We start from the raw sequence: 24212 nt of genomic DNA on the forward strand, positions 1-24212 counted from the left end.
CATGAATTTTTGTCTCTGCAGGAATAACAGGAAAAAAAAAAAGTCACCAGGGCTACCAGTTCTCGTTATTGTTTGTGTTTATATTTTTCAACTACTTTTCTCCCTGGAGGTTTTGATTCCACCAGTTTTGTTTGGGTTTGATTGGGCTTGCTTTTTTTATTGCTCTCCCTCTTCTCATTTTGTTTTCTCCATTCTTTCATTGGAGGCAATGAGCCGTCCAGCGGTCGGAACTCCCCTGTCCCCTATCGGCCCGACAGCCGCCCTCTCACTCCAACTTACGCTCAGGCCCCTAAACATTTCCATGTTCCAGGTAGGAGCTGGCACTGTATATGTCTCGGTGTCCTGTCACAGTCTAGAATGTAGCCTTTGTAACTTTTGTCTTGTCTCCATCGTTTCACGCTGTTTACCATGGGGTGCACCCTCAGGACTTGGAACTGCTCCTGGGCTTGCTGAGAGGAGTAGTGTGTTCATAAATGGTGGGGGTTCCATTGTGATTTTTAATGATTCTGTTGGTCAGGTGTTTCACATGCTAGAGTGCCTTGGTTTCCAGTGTTGGTTGATAGCCTGTGAGTTGGTTAAGAGCTATGTAGGGGTTGATTTTTCTCCCAGTTGCACCAGCTGAGCACCAGTGTAACTCTGCTAACTTTGGAGGAGCTGGTTTTGATTCACATGCAGAACAGAGTTGACCAGTGAGCCATCACATATGTTGTACATTCAGACTGCTGTGACTTGTTTCAGTCTTGAACCCAGGAGTTCCTTTTTTTTTTTAAAAAAAAAAAAAAAAAAAAAAAAAAAAAGCAAGCAGAGGAAGGTCTTTCTTTACTTGCTTTGTGCAATGGCTTGGTGTCCTCAGAGAGACCTGCAGATTCATAAGGATATGTATGCCTTAGGATGTCCTCTTTATGAAGGGCAGTCTGTTCTGAAGTGAGCTGCACAGTTCTTCGAGCCTCTGAGAAGACCATCTGTCTTGGATTTTGATGGGTTGAGGGTATATGTCCCTAGGGTTGTGGACATGCATCTTCTGACTGCATCAGTGCTAGCTGAAAGCCTTGTTGTACCCAGTTATTCTTCAGGTCCCCTTCAGTCTAGCATCCCTTCACACTGCCAGAGGTTACTGCTCTTCCTCCTTTCCTCAGAAGTGGCAGATAAACTGTGGGACCTTCCCTTTCAGTCAGTGTGACCTGGCTTGGCTCAGGTAGGCTGTTTTAACTGCTTAAGCTAACCTGGCTCACTTTGACCTGCGTAAGCTAAGGCGCACTTGCACGACTAGCTCTGAGTAAGTAACTCTAGCATGGTGGGAGAGCTGTCCTCTTCAGCTGGTGCAGTTCCACCACAGAAGGAGCCGTGTTCCCATGTTCCTCATAGCTTTCTGGTATAGATGTGCGCAAAAGTACTGCATGACTGCCCTTGCAATGTTTGTACCTATTTGCTGGTCAAGTAGCCATAACAGATCACTAACAGGAATGAAATACCTCAGTGTCCTTGTATGCAATTAATTTGCCTGTTTAGTCAAGGGTGTAGAGTTCTGCAGGGTGAGATTTGCCTCTGTTTCAATAGATTTTTGGGGTTAGCTTTCCTTAACACCAAAGGCTGAGCTGTCTCCTCCTATAGCACTTTAATTGGATGGGCAGTACACAGCATGTATTTCCAAAATGCTCTTTCATCTTTCATTCTAACGTAAGTGAAAACTTCTTTTCAGGCAGTATGAAGTAGCAAAATGTGTTTCTGACATTAATTTTCTAGTTCCCAGTAGCTTATTTTGGTCTTCTAATAAGAGGCTGACAGATTTTTGCATTGTAGTACTGATTTTGGATTAACTTCTGGAAGTGTTGGCTTGGGTGGGAAGGTAGTTTTGAACAAATTGGTTCCTGTCTTAGATTACTATTTGTAAAAATATGGTATCTTTTAGATATGCTGTAGGTCTACTGCATTAGAGTTCTGGGAAGTGTTTTTATTCTGATTTACATTGATAATGTGCAATGTGGTGGGCCTTACATAAGAAAATTACAGAAAAGAAATTAAATCTATCCTTGTGGCTTGAGAATTAGTAGTATATCAGTTAACACTGCATAAAGAATCCCTTTGACTCACTGAAGTGTAGCTGCTGTTGACTATTCAAACAAGTGTGTTAGGCAGCTATTTTGTTCTCTGGATTTTGAAGTGAATTTGGGGCTTGCTGCATTCTCCTCTGCTCAATCCCGCCAGTCAGTTGGAAAGAAAATTGAGCTGTTGTGACTGAAGCACAATTTTCCACAAAAGTTATTTGGGGTAGTTTTCCCCAAATGGCTTGTGTCTTCCCCATTGAAATGTCTTGCTTGTTTTCATTTCTTCTCTAACTTTTATCCCACTGTTAATCTTCTGAATGTTTAAAATTAATGGTTCATGACTTGGATGCATCCACATGTTACAGAATCAGCTCCAAAGGACTTCATATCACATGTCTTTGACTTTTCACTTGTTCTTATGTTTTCTTTTCTTTAAATAATCTGATTTTGTATAATACTAGAAATAGCTTTCTGGCTTTTTCTTGTGCTACGTCCTTGATTTGGTCTGTCTGTTGTTTTAGTGTTGAAGTTATCTTTAGCTACAGCTGAAGTAGTTTTTATATTCCCATTTTTCTGTTTCTCAATTTCACAGATCAAGGCGTCAACATTTACAGAAAACCGCCCATCTACAAACAACATGGTAAATGGCCTTTCCCTTTTCATTTCAAAGCTGGAGTGTCAACTACATGAAAAGGCATGCAGACTAGTGAAAAGCATTAGGGTTTTACATTGTAAGCATAAAAAATTAGTAGCCCAAGCTTGAAACAGCTGTTATTGCATGTTCTGCTGAGTGATTATGTTTCAAAGCATGTTGTTTAATTTGGATCATATGGTTTAAGTCTTGGCCACATTGATATTAATGGCAGAATTGCCATTAACTGGGATTTTTCTGTTTCTTTAGCATTAAGATGCCTTCCTGTAATTCACTTCTTTAAGTTTGTACTTTCAGAATAGAGGTACAGATCATGTTAAAACGGATTAACAACACACTGTTCTCTAACAGGGACTTACATGGAATATCCTTGTTTTAAACAAAGTACAATAATATATTTCAACAGCAAAGGTGGAAATGTTACTGTCAGACTGGAATTCCAAATGTACCTGTGACTTTAAATAAGAATCTTTAATTATTGAAGATAATATAGGTGTCTTAACACTGGTAGGGCTAATTTGATTCTCAAGCCCTGTGATACAGCTCAGGTAGTACGCTGTACTTGTTTTTCTGGGGGTTTGAATTCGAAGTTGGACAGCAGTGTTAGTGCTCTAATCTTTTCAGTGTGGACATTGTTACAGCAAGCCTGAAGTAACAGTGAGGGCAGAAGCCCACTGCCTTGCCAGTCTTTTGTACTGCAGAGCAAGGTCCTGGTTATAACGGAGCGTGTTCACTCTTCTGCTGGGAACAGAAACCTTCAAATGGGAGATGATTTGTATGTAATGTGGTGAAAGGCAGATGACTCCACTTTTTAAAGACTTTGAGTTTGCATCCCTTTGCAGACCCTTTATCCGATGAAATGTATTTAGGGTAAAGTAGCAAACCAGCAGTCCTACAGGTTTTAGGTGAACAGTTGGCTGAGAGCAGTTGAGCTGAGATGATAAGGAAAAGCCCAGGAAGCCCATTGTGTAGTCACAAGTGAGCATTGCAAATAATGCTGCTGCGATACTACATCAAGGGTTTTTTTCTATTTATTTTTTAAGTTTCAAACCATATGCTCATTTTTGAAAAAAAATCTTAACATTATTTTTGTTTATTTTTATGGTTTTAATGTATCTCCTCACCTCCCATTAACATGTGAACATTTAACCACTGACATCACCAATTCTAATACGTAAGTACTGTTTGAAGTCATGCTTTTGTAAACTCTGGCCAGCTTCCTCCATACTTGCAATTATGCTTAGAGTTTCCCAATCAGAAACTGCACACAATTCCCAATAACGTCTAATACTGATGTTTGTAGTTACTATGAACATGTTGGATGAGCAACACAGTGCTTCACTTCGTTAACAGATGCCTTTCTGTTAAAAAAAAAAAAAAAGGGGAAAAAAAAGTCCAGAATCCTTGCTTCTGAAACAATAGCTTCAAATAAGCAAAGATTTGAGCTAACAGTTTGCAGATAAGAGGTAGTTAAAGCTGGTTTTAATGTAAACTGAATCCTATTGGATTTTACTTTTTTTTTTTTTTTTTAATGTCAAGAAGTGAAAGCCATAATGCACATCCTCACATGCGTTTTAAGAGACTGGCTTAGACTGCAATCTTAAGTGGATGCCCCACTGCTGAGATGTTTTATTGGTGAGGTTCATTTCATTGCAAGTGCCTTTCCCTGCCAAGTTGATCTGAATGGATCAGGTTTGGTATTTATTAATAAATTCACATCTGCTTTTACTACTCTTGCATCCTAATAAGCAAGGGCATGCAGCAGAAAAAAATCCACTAGCTAAACTTACTTCTTTCAGATTTCCTTTTTTGTTTTGCAGCTTTTCACAGAAACTTAGGAAATAATTAGCATCACTAGAGTTAAAATTAGAGCTGTTCCTCTGAACTATTTGTTTTCTTGCCCTAGAGGGGCAACAGATCAGTCCATAAATCTGGTTTCATTTTCATTAATAATCAGTTGTCCTTAGGAGATACTGAAAAATACGGTTAGACTGAATGTTCTCACTCTTGCCTAATCACTCTAACACTGTGCAACCCTGTTAAAATCCAAAGCTGATTTGGGGTTATTTTGGGGGTGGGGATGAGGGAGGAGATGAAGGTTTGATTCCAATCTGTTGGTGGGAGAAAGACATTACTTTGCTTCAAATTGCAATTAGAAAAGCTAAACATGAAAATGTTTGCTTTTGAAAATTAACTTATTGTGAAGTATAAATTTTTTCCAAAATAAGGAAGACCTTTATAATATTGATACAGATTATTACATAGCTAAGTTCCCTGATTGCCATTTAGATGCAGCTGCTTTGGCAGCACAGAGCAAGTCCTCCGAGGATATCATCAAGTCCTCCAAGTTCCCAGCAGCTCACGCACCAGCACCCAACGAGATACCAAAGATTGAGACAGACCACTGGCCAGGTCCTCCCTCCCTTGCGGCCATAGGTATGCAAAAAACAAAACAAAACAAAAAACAAGAAAAAAACCAAACAAGTGATGTGGCTTAAAAGGTACTGGTAACCAAAGCAGATTAATACTGGAGCTGTAAAAAATGGATATTGAAGATTGCGTCTGCTCCAGGTGTTCACCACAAGGTGCAGTTTTCTGGTGAGACCTCCAAGTGCCTGTGAGTTTAAAACTACTGAATAGTGTTGAGTAGCAGAGGTTTTGCTAAAAGACTTTGGAATTGATCACACAGATATTAACCCATAGACAAATTATGTAAACTCCTGTGCAGTAGCTTTAAAAATGTGGTATGTCACACAAGCCTGACTTCTTTCAGTTATTGTCTGTTTAATCTTTTAGTCCTAAGCTAACAGCAAAATTCCACAGAAAATACGATTGCTTCCAACTACATGACTAATTTCATGGCAAGAAGCAGTGACTGAAGTGGAATAATTAATGGACTAAAAAAGTCCTGATTTTCAGAGTTACGCTTTCTACAGGCTTTGTATTTTTCTTCTGTGTTGTAGCACTTAAGGTTTCATATTCTCTTTTGTTTAAATCATGGGCATCATCATTTCTAATTTTATTTTGTTTGGTTCCTCTGTTATTTTATTCTATAGGGGTCAATAAAAATTAAGCTATCTAGCCTGGTTCATTTATGAAGTCACATGTGAAACACTGAAGGTGTTGCCCGTTTCAGGTTTCTGTGAAGGAGTGTAGGGTTCTCATTGCAATGGGGTTTTCAGAGAGGTGCTGGAAGAGGAGACATGGGGTGGGAGAGCTTAGTGACCAATTGAAGGAGCTGCATATGCAGCGGCAATTTTTTGAGAATGTCCTTCATATAGGATTGCAGCCTGACAAACATTACAGTCACAGGGATAACATCTACATACTTGAAACTCTCCTGGCAATGCTTGTCGTAACTACAGCATTATTATGTTGTATATCTGAGGTGGAACTTTTGCTGGAAATTTTGGCTCTCATCTGAATCTCTAAGAAGTGGGTGACAACTTTTAATTGTTTCCAGTATAACTGCTTTGTATATTGGCTATCAGGTGATTTTGTTACACCTGGGAAACTAAACAGGACTGTTTGGAAACTGTAAAGGTAAAAAATGTGCTCATGGGTTTTACTCAGAACTAAGAAGGCATCATACAAGTTTAAAACAAACCCACAAGTGCCAGGTTTCCCAGCTTGTTGTCTGATTTTGAGTGTGATATTTTGCTTAAAGAGCTAGAATGAGCTCATGTCAAAAAAAGGAATATTACTGCTAGTGTACTGAAAAATCTTGTGAAAGCCTGAGAGACTAAATGAAAAACAAATAGTTTCTCCATAACTTTTTGTGTCTCTACATAGCATTAATTTAACACTGCTATACAAAACATTTAATTGATACAAACTTTCTGATACTTCAGTTGAAAAATTTAATTTTCATTTAAATCGCATGCTGAGATTGTCTAGCATAGGATTGGTGAATATATCAGGACATAGCTTGTGCAGAAATCATACAACGCCGTCTAAATATTTACGGCAGTATCATGTCCTGTGTATTCATGGAAGCGTCCTGGTGTCCAAATTGGACTCTTTTTCAAGAATATTCAAGAAAATAAACATTTTTCAGTAGAAGTCAGGAACTAAAATGTAGAACACCTGTGTCTTAATTCTAGCTTTATCCAATGGATCAAATCAATTTGCTTTGTTTTAGACTAAAAATAATGCCTTGTTTATTCAAAATATGAATGTCCATTTGGGGGATTAACATAGTTTAATTTTCCATTTGAAATGTTAATTCAGATTTGCTTTTCTGAGTCTAGATAAAAGTATAAATGTAAATCAGACTTTATGTTTTCAGTCACTGATACAGTTACTGGTGCCATTAAAAACCCCATGTTTCCAGAACTAGCAGTCTGAACTCCTTTTCTCACTTACATTGATTCATGGCTTTTGTATCCAGGACTGTTGCTTGGTTTGGAAAACACACTGCCTTGTTTATTCAGTAAATCAAACTGACCAGTACTTTGAACTAGCATTGAAATCTTCAAGCTGCGGTTGAACTGATATACAAAGCTCTCCCTGTACTGTGGTTTTATGGAATTAGGAGCTGACATGAGACGCAGATCAAGTGGAAGAGAGGAAGATGATGAGGAGCTGCAGAGACGCCGACAGCTGCAGGAGGAGCAGCTTATGAAGGTAGTTATAAGCTTGTCTTCATGCTATTTCTGAACACCATCCAAAAAGTGCCCCTTTGTTTTCTGTAAGCAATTTCTACTAATGCCTCAATCAGCTTTATTTTATTGTGGGTTTTTTTTTTTTTTTGTATTACCATTTATAGCTCAACTCTGGTCTGGGACAATTGATATTGAAAGAAGAGATGGAAAAGGAGAGTCGTGATAGGTCAGCCCTTTCTGCCAGTCGTTACGATTCTCCAGGTAATTCATGTAGGCAATAAAGCTAATAATGAACATTGAATAATGAGCACCACATATACACGTATCAAGTGGTTTCCCAGAAGAGACAGCACTGGGAAGACCACTTGATAAATGTGTGCATGGTGTTCTGCCCTGAAAGAGTGACCAAATTCATTAGCTGGTTTTGGTGAGGCGGGTGGTGGGGGGGTGGTGGTGCTAATTAGAAGAAATATGAGGTTGAGGATTCTCGGGCACTTTTGAGGAGAGAGATTTTCTAATATAGATAAGGAGTGAGGTAAGTTAATCTGTAACTATCACATCACACACATGCTGATAGGCTGGGTTATTAAATTACAATAACACATATTTCTTAAACTAGTGGTTCCTATCAGTCTTCCCTGCCAGAGACAAAAAACCCAGCAACATTTACCAGTGGGGCTGCGTATTCCAAACACAACTGGTCTTGACTGGGTGTATTCTGTTCCAAAGCAAAGCGCAAAAGTCGGCTTTGGTTAATTGGTGGCTTAGATTCTTGGCTTTGTTGTATTTTGATGTACATCTGTGGCTTTCTCAGATCTCCAGGGAAAGGTTTGGGGTTTTTATTTCACTCTTCATCCACTGGTCATTGTAGCACAGCAGTTGTGCTTTAAGCCAAGAAGGGACAAGATGAGTCTCTTTGGAGTCATCCACTGGAGTAGCTGCCAAGCAAACTAAGGTTTCCTTGTGTTCTCTGTTGTGTAAGTCTGTTCCCTGTATTTATGGTCATGAAGAGAATGTCTGTGGCTCTCCCTCACTATCTGTAATTTTTACAAGGTCAGAGTCTGAGCTGATGATTTTTTTATTCACCTTAGCACAGGTAGGAGGACTTCTTTGTTGGAGATGTGTCTGTCCCTCTTTGCAGTGATAATCAGTGCAATCATCAGTTGCCTTTTGGGGAATCAGTGGCCTTTCCCAAAACCGCTTATTGCTGGCAACAACAGTGCCTCAAGTTCTACATTCTATGACTTTCTGTGGTAAAAATAGTATTTTAGAAAACCAAAAATTGCATTCTTATATGGGGGATCTTGTCTGAAGGAGCTGTGTTAACAGTAGAGGTGCTATTGATCATTATATGGACAATCTTTCTATTTATCCATCTTTTTATCTGTTATTGAAAACACATGCTTGACATTTCCACATTGTCTTTGTCTTACTTGTGCGGTTTCTGACGTCAGTACAAATGCTAAACCAAATGCCCCCATATACCTTATTTCACTTTCATTTTAGGTGAAAGCAGGAGTCACAGAGCTCTGTTGAATTGTGTTATGTTACATCATGTACAGAATAACTATAATTTTGGATCAGAATGCACAAGTCTCAGTCTTGTTTGAATTCACTCAGCACTGCCCGTTGCAATCATTGTCCTGTTGGAGTCACCAGCAAAATGTCAATTAGAGTGTTACAGGACCGAAACTAAAAGCCCTTTTCTCTTTGTAGCAAAAAGTGGCGAGCTGAAGCATGTGACTTGCATGTATCTTGGCTCGTGCAGCAGCAGAAGCTGGTAGCATGAGTGTAATAATAGTTGCAGTCGGAAGGATAGAAAGGAAATTATTGAAAGTTTTGGAGAGTATAATAATATCTCAACTGCGTGAGTGACCTGGGAGAGTGGAATTGAATGGACCTGCATGGGAGACTTAACAGGCAACTTATCCAGTCAAATAATGCTGATCTTGGATTCTCCTTGTCCTTTATCTTGGTGCCATCATAAGATGCAGCGCAATGCTTTATGTAGCTAAGGACCAAAAAGTTATTTTGCTCCGTTTTCTTACTTTCAACTCAGTGGAGACCCCTTTGATTTTGAGTCTGGCAAAATCGCAGTGTCCCTTCTTGATGACCTGTTACCGTGGCATGATAAAGCTGTGTGTAACTTACAGAACGTATGGAAGGCTGTGATGAGTTTGGGGCTGAGATGTTAGTTTCTTAAAGTCAGTGTGTCTCAGTTGGTTATGCATATTGTTTTCTAACTGTGTTTTTTATGCTAGTTGATTCCTTAAATGTTCTTGGTTTTGAGTTACCATGGGATTTTTCCAGTAAAAGATTTTTCCCTTCCTCATTCAACAGCACATGCTTCAGCCTCCAAAACTTCTTCTCTCCCTGGCTATGGAAAAAATGGACTTCACAGGGTAAGGAGATGGTGGGTTTGAGAAGCAAAAGGTGGCTGTAGTTATCGATGGTATTTATTTCTATGTTAACTGTATTGGGTTTTCAGTTTGTCAAGGTTTCTTATAAGACCACTTGAAGTCAGACGAAAACTAATTTCCATTCCCCACAAACTACATTGCTAAAAAGGCAAGAAAGCAATGCAAGAAATGTTTTTAAAACTGAGGGGGGAATAAAAGGCTTAAAGCAATTGATTTCTCCCTATATACCAAACTACTTGTAAAGTCATGAACTGTGAATTCATGTGCATGCCGCTATTTTTCTGTTACAGCCGGTGTCTACAGATTTTGGTCAGTACAACAGTTACGGGGATGTGAGTGGTGGTGTTAGAGGTAAGGCTGAGGAGCCTTTTTACATGCTACTTCCCTACTGAACATGTTATGATGCTTGATCATTTCTGCTCTTTTGTTTTAAGGCTGTGGATGTGGTTACTTTGTATTTGTTCAGTATATTTTAACTTCCCCTCATGAACTCAGCAATAAACTCTGCAAATACCTATTAAAAGTTCGGGTTTATTTTGCAAAATCTGCTATGTGGAACTGATCTTTGTTTATGCCAAGGGACTGCTTTAGCATTGGTGCAAATGGAAAGCTGGTAATGTGTATATTATAAGGGATATGACTGAGTTATGTTCCAGCAATTTCTTGGAAAATTACCATCCACTGCACAGTCTGAAAAACGTGCCACAGTGAAGAAGGGAGTATAGTGCCTTCTAATCCCCCTTGCTGCTCATGATTTTCATTATGACTTTGAGCTAGATGTGATATTAGTCATTGCCTAATAAAGATTGACAATATTTATGAAAGTTCTGAAACTTTGAGAGGTAATGTTTTGAAATGCTTTGAGCTGAGAGAGAGGCTTATCTCCAAAGTGAGATTGATCCTGACTATCTATGATCAGGCATCTTCTGCTGATTCTTGTGTCTATGGGGGAATCTAGACAGCTACATGATGGTAGAGGTTAGGTGAGGTGAATCCTGTTGTATACGTTTGAATTTTAATTGGCTCTTTATTCACTTGATTGTGGTTTTGTGTCTCTTAGTATTTCCAAAGTGACTTGCTTTTCCTGAATGATAAACCTGCTTGAAATGAAAAGGGCTGCAGTATTTGAAGTGTTTGGCTCTTTACAAAGTCCGAAAGCAGGAAGGTTGCTGGCCTTAGGGGATCGGGTGGGATTTTGAAAAGAAAAGGTAAACTAGAAGACACAAGGATTATCTGGTAGGTTGTGACTGATTTCTGTTCTTCCACGCTCTAAAGCTGATGAGATTTCTCTTTTGCTTTTCAGATTTCCAGGTAGAGTACGGGTTTTCATCAATCAACTGACCACAGAACTAAAAGCATCTACCTATTGAAGTCTGAATTTCTGCTGCAGGGAAGGGTTTCTTAAGACAGTAGCTTTGATTTTCTTGCATGTTTAAGCATAATCACCAATGTAGATTCATATCAACAAAAAACAGGCACAGCCTCAGATTCTTCCTTGTTACCTCCCCAGAACTGGGTTGAGACATCTCGCACCAGTTCTGGGACTTGCTCTGTAAAAATCCACTGTCTGTTGGTATATGAGTTATCTGTAATAGTTCCCTCTGGACAGCTGAGGGTGGATTTATTTCCAGCCTCTGTAGTACCAACCTCAGAGACATACAGTGTCTCTTCTGGAGGCAATTTTCTCCCAAACCAGGAGCCTTGAATTCCTCGTTTTTACCCTGGAATTTGCTCTCCAGACAAGGTGGCTGATCAATAGTTTTCTACAGTGCTGCCATCACAGATGAGCGAGTAAGAGGTGTGCTTGCAAATATAAATCCTTTTACTCCAAATACTCTCTGCAGGGTTTTTTTCCAGAATGGCTTGAGTCCGGTTGGCTCCTCAGCAAAATCCCAATATGAAATGGGAATTTAAGAAAGGGGTTAATTACTTGGATAATTTTGTTAATGGTATATCAAAATCATCATGATTGGAGAAGAGAGTAAGATTATGGGAGGAGAGAGGAGTTGTCCATGTATTGTGCTCAAAATATTATTTCTTTAGAAACAGTACCTGTGTCAAAACAGCACCTTTTTACCCTATTCCTGTTTGTGGTCATATTAAAAATTTCCAATTGTGAAGACAAAAAAATAAATCCCTCAGCTGATACGGTGACAGGAAGGAAAGCCCGGAGGTGTAAGAGTGCTTTGTATGCTCGCGGGTGGGATCTGAATTAATGCTTTTGCAGATTTTTCCACTTAGTCACTGGGGTGGGAAAGGGCCCACCACTCTCTTGGGGTCTGCAGCATCCACCTGGGAAGTGAGGTTGGTAGGTTCAGTGGGGAGCTACTGCCAGCCTTAGCAGTGACAGGAGGCTGGGGTGGTAGAGAGGATCAAAGGTTCCCTCTGCGTGCCTCAGGGAAGTAGCAAGCGGTAGCCACGGCAATGATCTGTATGATAAGACTAAATATAAAGACTCAAAGGAAGTCTCAGGGCAAATTCTCCTTTGTTTTCACCACTACTTGAGTGCCTTTACCCTCTGTGTGTGTAACCTGTGTGTCTGATGTATACCTGTATCTGATGCAGTCCCTTCCGGATGGTCATGTCCCTGGAATGAGAATGGACAGAGGAGTATCTATGCCTAACATGTTGGAGCCAAAGGCAAGTGCAGATGTTATTCACTTTCCTTCAAGACAGTGAAGATTTGACTGTGAAATTCAGATAAAATATGGGAAATGTCTTAGTTCCCTTGTTTTTCTTTACCTCACCTCAGTCCCTGCTCCTTATGTGCCAAACCTCTCCCTTTGTTGTGGACTTTGCCTGTTGCAGGCGTTAGTACTCGGGCAGGCTGAGGGTAGCCCGGGTGTGCTCCTTGGGTTAAGGAGGCTTTTCTAGAGACAAAACAGAGATACTGAAGATGCCCAATAGCTAGGTCTCTGTCAAGCTTCCACTAGCCAAAAAGCCGAACTTGATGGGAAGGTCTCTCAGGTCTGACAGGTTGGAAAAGTGATGCAGATTATTGTGGCTCACAACACACTGTTGAAGCCATCTTAATTTAAAAATTAATGAATACATGGATCTGCGTTTCAAATTTGAAGTTAGATACCCACGTCTGTCTGGATCTGTTCCTTAGCTCTCAGCACTGTTAGCCTGACACCATTCAGTAATGTTGAATTCCCCATATAAGAAATTATTCAGGAGATTTCTTGGGAAAAGAGGCGATATCAGCTGAATATAATTTAAGATATAAATTTAAATGCTTTGGCAGCTATGTCTAGAGATACAGTTGTTCATTCAAAAATGAACACAGAGAGAGAGGATTCAACCAGGGCTGTGTTTTAAGTCTTCTAACTTTATCTGTTGCTGGTGAATCTTTCAAGAAATCGTGATTTTGCCAAAGTTACAGGGATCAGCATTTCTGCAGTTAAGCGAGGAGCTCGTTTTTCAAACCGGATTACTACTTGTGCTTCCGAGTCACCTCCAGACAAACTGTATAAGGCAATAACCCAAGTTATATAAGCTAAGACCGCAGTGCAATGTATATTTACAAGTGGTTTTATATATTATATAAATAAGACTTTGGGGACATCCCCAATTCCTGAGATACTCCTTTTTATTCATGCTCCTTTTTATTTCAAATAAGTTCTTTTTCAGTGCAATAGAAATTCTTACAGCCACCACTGCTGTTGATGCACCCAGTGATTTAGAATGTTATTTTGGGTAACAAATTCTGTCAGTATTATTAGTGAAAAAATTTATGGGAATTCTCATGAGGTAATAGATCACTTTCTGTTGATGTTTGTAAAGATGATGCCAGACCCTCAACATGTGTAAATTGGCAGGTTTTTTATTCATGCCAATGGTCCAACACTAACTTAAACCTGATAAAGTAAAAGAAACCAACTCAAAGTCAGCGTAAAAAACCTGAAAAGTGAAAATTAGTAAATTTAAGAATGAGCAAATCTTACCAAATGGTTCTCCAGAAAGGACAGAATTTGTGCATCCTGCCAACCCAGATAGAGACACGCCTTGTTGTGAATATCTAAATATAAAATGTACTTAGGATTGTAGATCTTGACTTAAACTCTGCCTGTTTAAATATGAAAAGTTACATTTTAGTTTCCTATAATGCTGTATAGGTAGCCATTTCCAGTATCAAACATAAGCAATGTATAGACTTAATTGTACAATTGTGACAATGTTAGAATCTCCTAAGAATCGTATCTTACAATTGGTATGTAAACACACGTTATTTAAATTATTATTACTTACAATAAACTCAGTGGTGTGTTCATTGCTGCCTGAATCTTATTTATTGTATTTCTGAAAAGTTCATTGGGATAATTGCTAACAATGGAATGAACTTAATTGCCTAGTAATTGCACAAAAATTGACAAAAGTGGATTAGGTTGAATTTCTTCTGATGTTAAAATCATTTAATTAATAGCATTTGAGAATAGCTCAGCTATCTCTCCAGGAGAGTTTTGGTGGTCTCGCTCCTGTTCCCAGTGGGCAGGTAAAGACCCATAAATAATAGTAAAGGCTGAGCCAGTTGCCACTGAAGTCTGCAGAAAAACTTCACTGACTTCAATAGGGGTTGGACAAGGAGTCTGGGAATGCTGTTTTCCTACTTGGCAGAGATACGCAATGAGAAGGGCTGTAGAGAGGCTCTGTTAGATAGAACATGAGCTCTCCTGAGTCATTCCAGGCATTTATGGAACTGTCTGCCCAAAAAAAAATAATCCTAAAACAGGGTTTTATTTGCAGGGATGATTCCAGAAACTGATTTTAAGGCACATGGTTTTCTGAAATCCTTTCTAAGCAGTGTTGTTTCTATTGGATTAAACTGATTTGAGACCCACTGACAGCGAACATTTTACTTCAAAGAACTTGTACGCATAAAACAAAAGCAAAATCATTTATGCATTCAGGAATTGATTATTGGCCAATAACTGATATGTATAACTTCTGGATGTTCTTTGCAATGTAAAGAGAAATCAAGGGAAATGCTAATGGGAGATGTGCTGGACACATAGTCTTCTGAAGCAGATGAAGGTGCATAAAACAAATATGCCTACAAAAGTATCTTCTTTAATCCATGTGTGTATGGCACAGCCAGCAAGCACAGTGAGCAGTTGCTTGAATTCTTTAACTATCCAAAAGGCAAAGAAAATCACGTGATGGTTTCTGTTGAATGCAGTGGCCCCCACAAATTAATATCTTGCTTATTCAAATTTGCTGCTTTTTTTTATGTGCCTTCATCTGTTTCATCTTTTGAAGTCCACTGAGTGTGTGTCCTTAGAGCTGTCCACACTTTGCCAGCCATCACTTAAACCAATGATTGACAAATAAATTTACCTTAATAAACTTAGACATTGATGGATGGAAAGTATATTGGCTAGAGAGGACTCTGACCAAAGCCAACTGATGTATTATATGCACCATAAAAATCAGTGGGGTGGGCAAGTACATGGTGGCTCTATAATCTGAGGCAGTTTGATACTAAACAAGTTTTTTTTGGTTATGAAAATGAGACACATTTTGTTCTTTCTGCTTTAGAATATAAATACATCTCTTTTTCCCCCTTTTATACGTTGTTAACAGATTTTTCCATATGAAATGCTCATGGTGACCAACAGAGGGCGAAATAAAATACTAAAAGATGTAGACAGAACCAGGCTTGAGGTAAGAGAAGCAAGTTCCTAAATGCTCTTTCCTGCTGAAGTTGTTTGTTGTTGCACACTTGGAAGCTCAAACACTGAAGTGTGGGTCCTTGTTAGACTGGTAACATTTCTCAGCACTGAGCAGGGAAAGAGGAATCGGACAGTGGGAGGAAGCAGCTGCATCTCCATGAACAGTGCTGGGCCAGGAGTCCCACATCTCTGTCTCCCTGCTCATGGACTGAGCTTCTCCCAACACCCCTATGTTTTCTAGCAATTAATTATATACTTGTAAATTGGTGAAAGGCCCAAAACTTCTGGAGTGTTTTGTGGTCATAGGATCCATTTTGGAATGCAGCAATACTTTGTTTGATCTTGGATCTCTTAGCTAAAAGTCCGTGACAGCCATCCTTGAGGATCAGAAGTCTAACTTTCTTTAACTCAGCCACGAGTCTTATGAATTAGTTAGACTGGCTGATATCCAAAAATATGAGGACTTAAATCTCTGCCAACGAATAAAAATTGTCTACAGCTTTGTGGATTAGAAAGACTTAAGCAGCCCAGTGGAAGGCTGGGGATGTTTAAGTCATTTGTAGTTAATTTTCTGTGGAGATGAATGTAAGGGGCTGTGAAAATTTGGGTAAGTAACCATTTATGCACATTTTTATACTAGTAGATACATGATCATCGGTTCAATGCTGTGTTACATTAGTGCTAGAGGGAGACACTTCCCCCCTCCAGTATGCTCTAAAATGGCTGAACAAGAAGTAACTTGTGCACAAGACCACATCAAAAAATGTTTCATTGGCCATAGAGAAATGTGCTGGACAGCTAGTGTGGCCAGACGTCTGTCTTCTCAGAACTTTGAATGTAGCATGTCAACCTGCAGCCCTTCTGCAAAGCTCTCCTGAAACCCAGTGTCTGTTGGAACTTCCAGATGTAAGCAGAGGTTACTAGCTAAAGCCTGGGACGGGCGTGCAGGAGCTGGTTTTGTTCTCTGGTCTGTCTCTGCTTGTTGGGTGACTTCAGACAGATCATTTTTCTGTCTCTTGCTTATTCAGCAACTGAAATAGTTCTCCTGATTTGCTCTGTAAACTTCTCAGTCTTAGGAAATTGCAAAATTGTATTGATTCATTGAGCCACCCTCGCTCATGAGGACTTGATTACGTGTATTGTCAAAGCATTATTATTTCCTGCAATAGCTCTTAAACAGTGACATGATATCCCTAAGGCACTCCTTTCTCCTGTTGTGTCTCTTTGGCTTTGACTGACCATTGTCTTCTCTCCTTTTTTTTTTTCTCTTTTTTTTTCTTTAAAAAAAAAAACAAACAACCAAAAACAACCAAACACCAAAAAACCAAAGCGTCACTTAGCACCTGAAGTTTTTCAAGAAATATTTGGCATGACGATACAGGAGTTTGACAAGTTACCTCTCTGGAGACGCAACGACATGAAGAAAAAAGCAAGACTCTTTTAATCTCCTTTAAACAAACCAACAAAAAATGATGCATAGTGTCATACAGTCCAAACTATTTGAAAGCAACTACTTATCCACCAAAAAGGGAAAATCACGTAGTGGCACCTCTGTATGCAGCAACTGAACAAGATGAACATTTGCCCGCCTGAAACACAGGGAGAAAATATCTGGGCTCAGAAATAACACTGATAGGTTTCAGAGGTGTCACCCTGTTACATAAAATTATACAAGATAGGGAACTGCTCTGTTCTTCTCCCTCAATGATACTCCCTTTACTTCTCTCCACAATATGATGGACTTTATTGCTAGAGCCAGGAAGTGCCCTTAGGATGCCTTGTAGACTAAAGTAGTTGTAACCACTTCAAGAACTGGAAAAGAATATATATATATATAAAAAATATATATATATGTATGTGTGTTTGCGTGTGTGCGCACATGTATTTATATCTATCCATCTATCTCTGTGTGTGTATGTATGTGTATATATGTGTATATATGTGGAGAGAAAGGTAGATGCTCTGTAGTGAAGGAGAAGCCCTCTGTAAGTTATCTACGTGGTCACATTAAGTCTTTCACACAACTGTTTCTTAATTGGCACCCTTTTGAAACGTCATCTTCTTGGTGTGGTACAGTCTGCAAAGGTGAGCAGTCTGCTCACTCACAGTACATACCAGTTGAATTTGTGGGAAATGGACTCCTTGTACTTGTACATATTTGCTAGGATATAGGAAGTGGATTGCTGTGTCTGTTGTCAGTCTTCCCTCTTCTACACTTTCTGCTTGAATGAATAAGGCTGGAGCTTAACCAGTCCTTTGAATAATTTAGGATCACTTAAGTAATGGGAATGATGGAGAAGAGTCAGTTTTCTTGTCATTTAGTCCGGGAGATGGGTGGATGGGGGTGGGAGTGACAGAGTGAGAAAATGCTTTTCTAAGTGTGCCCTGGTTTGCACCCAGAGATTTCAGGACAGACTCCCTGCTAGTAATTACTAGTACAGCTCATCAGATTGCAGTGGAGTTGTAGGATTTTACATCAGCAGGGAATATGGTTCTCTGCAAGCTAACACATAGATTCATCCCTCTTGGGGAGGAATGTTTATGAATTAAAAGGTACCATCAAGGTGCCATGCTCTGCCAATAGAGGCTTTTTGATTAAATTGCGGTTGCTGTTGTCAGTATGGCACAGTGCATGGGGCCAAGCACTCTTTTTAGTTAATGTAGTTTTTCACTTGTGCTTGGAAAAGAGGGCACAGACTTTTTCTTTTTTCCTCTTTTGAAGCGTCAAAGCTCCAGCCTTGGTTATTTTTATTTCCCTTTGTGCCTGACTTGGTTTTTGAAGACAGAGTAATCATGCAAGACAGTTCCTGAGCTGCATTAAACTCCTTTACTGCTTTCAGTCTTCTTCCAATATGCTGCAGCTTAAAAAACTGCCTGTATGTACCTTAACTGCTTCTGAGCAAGTCCTATACAGAGGAGGACATGAGCACCAAAGTAATTGAATGAATGCATCGTGGCTGCAAGGTCAGCTTTTTCTCTTCCTTGGTGCTTAACCGCCAATGCATACTGCACTAATAAGCCCATCTCCTGATACGGGAGAGGGTTACATAGGTTCTGTGTCTGTTAAAGAATATCAAGGTTTCGGTTTTAATGCAGAAACTTTTGGCACTGGAGACATCAGAGCCTTTGTATTTTCTGTTATATGAGACATTGGTATTAAAATCTGGAAGTCAGGAAGGGGAAACAGTCCCATGTAGTTGTGAGATTCATTATCACCGTGTTGAGTTCTGCCTATCACCAAATGGCATTTCACCATGACCTGTGCAGGACAGCCCGAATCCTGCTTCTTCTTTGCTGGTTTAGGAAATCCTGTTGCAACAGATCACTGTGGTTCCTTTGATAAAATCTGAGTTGAAGATTCAGTATGTGACAGACAGATACAAGGGGTCAGCACCTGCTCCGTGTCCCTAGAGCTAAAGTCTGGGGGACAAGCTGGAGAATATGCTGCCATGTAGATCTGGCATCACAGTCCCCACTGAAAAGAAGTCCTCAGTGAACACTGTGACATGTGCAATTGTGAGCAAGCTCTCCTGGATATTACTGAGAGTGCAGCATGGATCAGTTCAACATGTTTTACTTCGTTTTTTTAGAACAAGCATCTGAAAGGGGTTTGAGGAATGCTGAGAAGGAAATGGGAATGTTAGGGGCACTGACAGTTTGAGATGTGTTTTTGAGTGACTGCTGAAACCAAATCCATACGACAAAAGAATAGCAGTGTTTTACAGTCACAGGCTTTGTGAAGGCTGGAGTCTCAGAAACTTAGTGTTTGTCACCTGCAAGGTGTGGCTTAACTTTGAGATGGACATTTGAGGTTTAATGCATTTGAAGTATTAAAATTCTCTAAATTTTGCCAGCCCACATCCTACAGACAATACTGTGCTGCTGCCTTCCCAACACAGTAGGCATTGCAGGTCTTTTAGCCCAAGTCACCTTGATAATAAACCTTTTTGATCTGAAGACCTGCTGTCTCAAGGATATGAGCTGCCAGTCTGCATTTCTCTGTCCCCATCTCTAGATTACTATTGAACTTCTCACACAATATATGAATACTTTATCCAGTCATTTCAGAAATGACTAAGCCAGGTTGTTTTGCCTCCTCTCACAAAAAAAAAAAAAAAAAAAAAGTTTGTTTTTTTCTTTTTAAAAAAGAGCCCAGCCTCCTAGCCTGTGAAGAATGACAGGGTAATTTGTATCTGCCTCATCAGCTGAGAATTTTAAAGTGCAATTGCAGCTTGGGAAGGAATGAAGAGGAGCCAGCTTAGATGCTGCCGAAACAATAAATCTCTAACTGGATTTTTGGGCCACTGCTGGCTCATATCTCACTGCTGTGGAGTATAGTCGCTCAGCTCACAGCCCTCTTCACTAGACTAATTACTGCTTTATTTCTGATTGAGAACGTGAAGGGTTTTCTGAGCTGCAACTTCATGCCTGTAGTTAATTCCCCTTAACTATCGCAGCTATTTACATATAGACAGACCCCAAGATATTGCAACCACGCTGTAGCCAGCCACAGGGAGCGGAGGGGGTGGGGGTGTTTTCTGTAGTGGGCTGTTAGTTGTCACTGCAACATTTCTGTTTTTTCATCTGGTCTTCCCACCTAATAAAAACCGAAATGTACCTCCTGGGAGAATTTTCTTTGTAAGCAATGAATCATTTTCCTAGTATCAACTGAGTAGCGTTTTTTTGGGCACTTCTTTTTAATTTCCCTCTTCGGTATTCCCTTGAGACATGTCAGGAGTTGTTAAAGGTCCCTTCCAACCCAAACCATTCTGTGATTCTATTAATATGCTTTAAGTGCATGCTTGCATTCTTCTGTCTCCTGCAAAGCATTTGAGCTTCTGATAAAGTCCCATCAAACTCGGTACTGTCAACAGAATGTCATTGACAAAAGCACTGAAAACTGATTGCTTTTGTTTTATCTCCCCCTTTCTGCTTTAGGAGTGATGTAAGAGCAAGGACCTGTCGAAACATTACAGAGTAACCACACGTAATGTGCGAAATGGCATTATGTACACATGCAGGTTCTCAAACACAGGTGCACATGTAGCATGCATACTCCCCATTTGGAGTTGAGGTACTATGTGAGTAGTTAACATGGAATTTCCAAATAGTGCGTAGTGGTGAATACATAGTGGTCATTAAGTTACGAAGTTTGTCACTTCCATACATGCTTGTATCTGCAGGGCTCGTGGATACCTGTGGTGTACTGAGTGTGCAAAAGGTGAAAGGGTCAGTCTCTCAAATCAGGGAAGTGCCAGGCTGGCCACAAGTGATACCATAGAAAAGGCCTCCCTGGGTATATGTGAAGGTTTCCAGCACCCAGCCCTGGCAGTGCTTAGGTGGAAGGGTAATACCCTGTGCAGTAGTCTTCATAGTAACGCGGAATCCAGAGATCTGATTACTGGGTTTGGTGACCTCTGCAGATACTGGTCTGATAACTTCCATATGAACAAGTAGAAAACTGTTTCCGTGTTACAGTGGGAACAGCTGGCCATGTCCTCTATACATGTGCCTTAACAGCATAAGGTTCAGCCTACTGTGAGTCAGAAGTTGAAACAGATATGTTGAAATAAGTATGTTGTTCATAATCTCTGATGGTAGTAGAATTAAGCCAACTTGAAGAGCAGATCTGGAAATTACTAAACTGTCCACTATTTCTCAATGAAGCGATGTGATCTACTGTGGCCTCAGTTCAGGAAGCTGAACGTAGGTAGCATCTCAACTCTGCCAGTGTCCTATCCAAAACCTGCTAAACTTTCTGTACAACTGCAAGTCAGTTCTTGTGAAGTTTGCTCACAGAATTTCTTCCTTTTTTTTTTTTCTTTTTTTCTTTCTTTTTTTTTTTTTTCTTAATTACACCAATGTCATGCTGGTTTCATTTCAGACATTTTAGAGGCATCTCAGAGATATATTTGTTTTCATTTTGGTTAGTAGCCTTTCATGAAATATGGTTTGTGATGCTTTGTGGACGTAGCTGCACTGTGCTGCAAGAGGTTAGACTAGGGGAACAGGAAATTTCTTAATAGCTGCATGTGGGAAAAGATAGCTCTGTGGCTCTAGCAGTGCTTTTACTTCTGTCAAGACAGATGTCATCTCTCCTTGCAAAGTCCAATAGCCCTAAGTCTGTGGGCCCAGCACTGAAGTGCTTGCTGCCCTTTCCCTGTTGCAATTTGGAAGTCCTTTCTCAGCCCTGTAGTTCAGATGTCTTGTTGTTCAGGGGAGGTCATTAGGAGTCCCTTTTGTAAAAGTTTGTTATGCTGAAATCAGATACATTTTGAATTTGATACATTTGAAATGAAATCCCTTTCCACCAGCCATGTTTTTCCTGGTTGGGTAAATCGATGGATGGAGAAGGATTACGTTCTGGGAAGAAGGAGAGCTGGCATAAGCTTGATTTCTCCAGGGTTTGCCAGTGTGGTGTTTAGCAGACCTAGAAGAAAACGCGGGCATGAGCCTGTAGTACCTATTTCAAATTGGGTGGGAGAGTCAAGTTTGGAGTCCAGAGTCCATAGCTTACAAGCATCTACACTGAAATTAATGCTATAAAGTGTTAAAACAAGTGACAGAAAAATTAACCATTTTTTTTTTACCAAATGGTAAAAATATGAACATGCTCTAAACTCATCTTGAAATGACTTACCTTGGCTCATGCTGACTTAGGAGGAGATCTTGGCATATTTGGGCCATAGCCTCGTAGAGCAGGCTAAATGGAAACCAGCCTTTCCCCCACTCCATGATTCACTGCTTTCCTTCGGAAGGCATTTGTGGAGGAGGATGTCCACATCCTGGAAGTCACCTATGGCGGTGTGATATACCAGTCAGTGTGGAAACAAGTGCAGGAAACAAGAATATCAACTCATCTGTCCTAGTGTGAAATGCCACTCATCTTTCCATGCCAGAGACACGCTTAGGGCTGGACCCCACAGCTCCCTTCCCCATTCAATTAGCCCCAGGTCATGGCCCAGTTCATGCCCCACCAAACTTTTTGGCCCTGTCAAGACACCTGCTGGACTCCAGCATAGTCTTCAGGGCAGACCAGCAAGGGCTGGTCTTGACAGTATGTGTTATGGTTTTACCCCATTGCTATGTAATGAAGAGTTAGAGCGAGCTACTGAGCACTGTGATAGCAGTACAACGCGCCTTTCTCTTGGTGTAGAAACACCCCTGTCGCTGCGGGTTGCAGTGCTGCTCTGGCTGGTGAGTTTTGCCTTGTGATTTCTCCCACACACCTTTATGTGCTTAATAAAATAAGAAAAAAAAATCTATCGCAATGCAAAGATACAGAGTTTTTAATCAGACAACTCTGCTGGCAGGAGCTATGCGACGCCCGCATTTTGGCAGGGAAAGAATAAGAAGTATTAATTTTAATGTAAGCATCAGTGCAGGAAGTGAGAAGGTAATTGGCCATTAATGTTGTTTGCCTGTATGCAAAATAAATTATTTGTTGCCCAAAGGGCTTGTAACAAGGAAATAGATTTCTGCTAATGATTTGCTAAAAAATGCTTGTCTGTGTGAAGAGGTAATACTTCCACATGCATTGCAGTCTGTCTTTGGAGGCAAGAAGAGATGACGGAAGGCAAACAGTGACCTGTTTTGTCAGGATCACCGCAGTTAATACAAGTGTTTCTCCCAGGACTTGCAAAGCTGAGGTCCACAGGACCTTGCTCCGAGGCATTAGGAGATGAGGCATTTCAAGCAGCAGAAGCAGCGATGGGAATTCCAGCGGTGCCTTACCAGGCCGAGTCTCTAGCTCCCTTAGGCGCTTTGACAGGTCCCACTGGACACTTGCCTGGGCTTTTATGGCTAAACACTTTCAGAATGCACTTCCCCCCCCACACCCCCAGATGCAAAACCACTGATATCAGCGGAGCCTCTCACATCCGCACGCTTTGGAGCACGCTTTTTCTCGGCTGGCTAAACCAGGAGAGTCTCTGACCGCTGTGCACGCCCGCAGCAACGAGCTCTTTATGTCATTACCAGATCAGTCCTATCCAAGCAGTGCAGCTTGGTCATTGCTGACAACTCTTCCTGTAAGGGGGCCTTACAGCTGGGGGCTTTTTTTTAAGCTTTGGAAACTGATACTAATTTTTCAAAGGTATATGTTCCTTTAAATCAGTAGATTTTGGCAATAGGGTTTTTTTATTATTTTATTTTCCTCTTCTCCCTCCACATGTTACAAACCAGCGTTTCGGGGAGGTGTCCCTGTTTTTCCATTCATCTGTGAGACAGCTCTCTTTCTGAGTCTCTGTAAAAGTGAATCAATGTCTTGTCCATACAGTAAGTCTGCTTGTATGCATAATGAAAAGTTGAGCTGGATTGCTGTTCTGTACAATTAGTGTTTCCACTGTCATACCGCAAACAGCACATATTGCACCCCTGTGCCACTGTAATCTGCATCACTGTTGTACTCAAGTCAACGAATAAAGTTTGGAGCTTTATTCTTAATTGCTGGATTCATGTTGCCTCATTTATCTGGGGTTGATTTTTTTTTCATTTTGCAGAGTTATATCGAAGTCCTCTTACAAAACAGGATGTGCTCTCAAAAAAGAGAGGGAGGTGAGATATGAACGAGCAGAGCGAGACAGATGAACAGTTACACGGCTTCAGTGTATGGCAGAAGGTTTGAAAATGAACATGAGGCTTCCTGTAACTAACCCCTAGAAATAGATATTCGTACAAACCACATAGGAGTGTTAATTTTGTGTGGTTAATGTGTGGTTTAAAAGAACCCAAGATATTGGTGAGGTCGGCTAGGTCATGCTGTTGGTGGGTTCACAGGCTAAATGATTTCCTTTCTTTATCTGTACAAGTTCAGGTAA

General features: G+C 40.3%; 1 protein-coding gene across 2 annotated transcripts in view; it reads left to right on the forward strand.

Annotated features, from left to right (window-relative positions):
• Window positions 1-23838, forward strand: part of ABLIM1 (actin binding LIM protein 1) — a 143657-nt gene extending 119819 nt beyond the window's left edge. The window contains exons 13-23 of one of the 2 annotated variants that reach the window (XM_056351186.1): window positions 206-310; window positions 2638-2685; window positions 4987-5133; window positions 7232-7323; window positions 7466-7562; window positions 9642-9703; window positions 10012-10072; window positions 11025-11032; window positions 12287-12361; window positions 15305-15385; window positions 16724-23838. In XM_056351186.1, the coding sequence (XP_056207161.1) occupies window positions 206-310; window positions 2638-2685; window positions 4987-5133; window positions 7232-7323; window positions 7466-7562; window positions 9642-9703; window positions 10012-10072; window positions 11025-11032; window positions 12287-12361; window positions 15305-15385; window positions 16724-16837 (890 nt within the window). In that variant the 3' untranslated portion in view covers window positions 16838-23838. Of the gene's footprint in view, window positions 1-205; window positions 311-2637; window positions 2686-4986; window positions 5134-7231; window positions 7324-7465; window positions 7563-9641; window positions 9704-10011; window positions 10073-11024; window positions 13995-15304; window positions 15386-16723 lie in introns of those variants that run through there. The other variant, XM_056351185.1, reaches the window with a different exon arrangement.
• The last annotated feature ends 374 nt before the right edge of the window (window positions 23839-24212 follow it).

Source organism: Falco biarmicus, chromosome 9 (assembly GCF_023638135.1).
Source record: "Falco biarmicus isolate bFalBia1 chromosome 9, bFalBia1.pri, whole genome shotgun sequence".
In the NCBI taxonomy this organism is placed as follows: domain Eukaryota; kingdom Metazoa; phylum Chordata; class Aves; order Falconiformes; family Falconidae; genus Falco; species Falco biarmicus.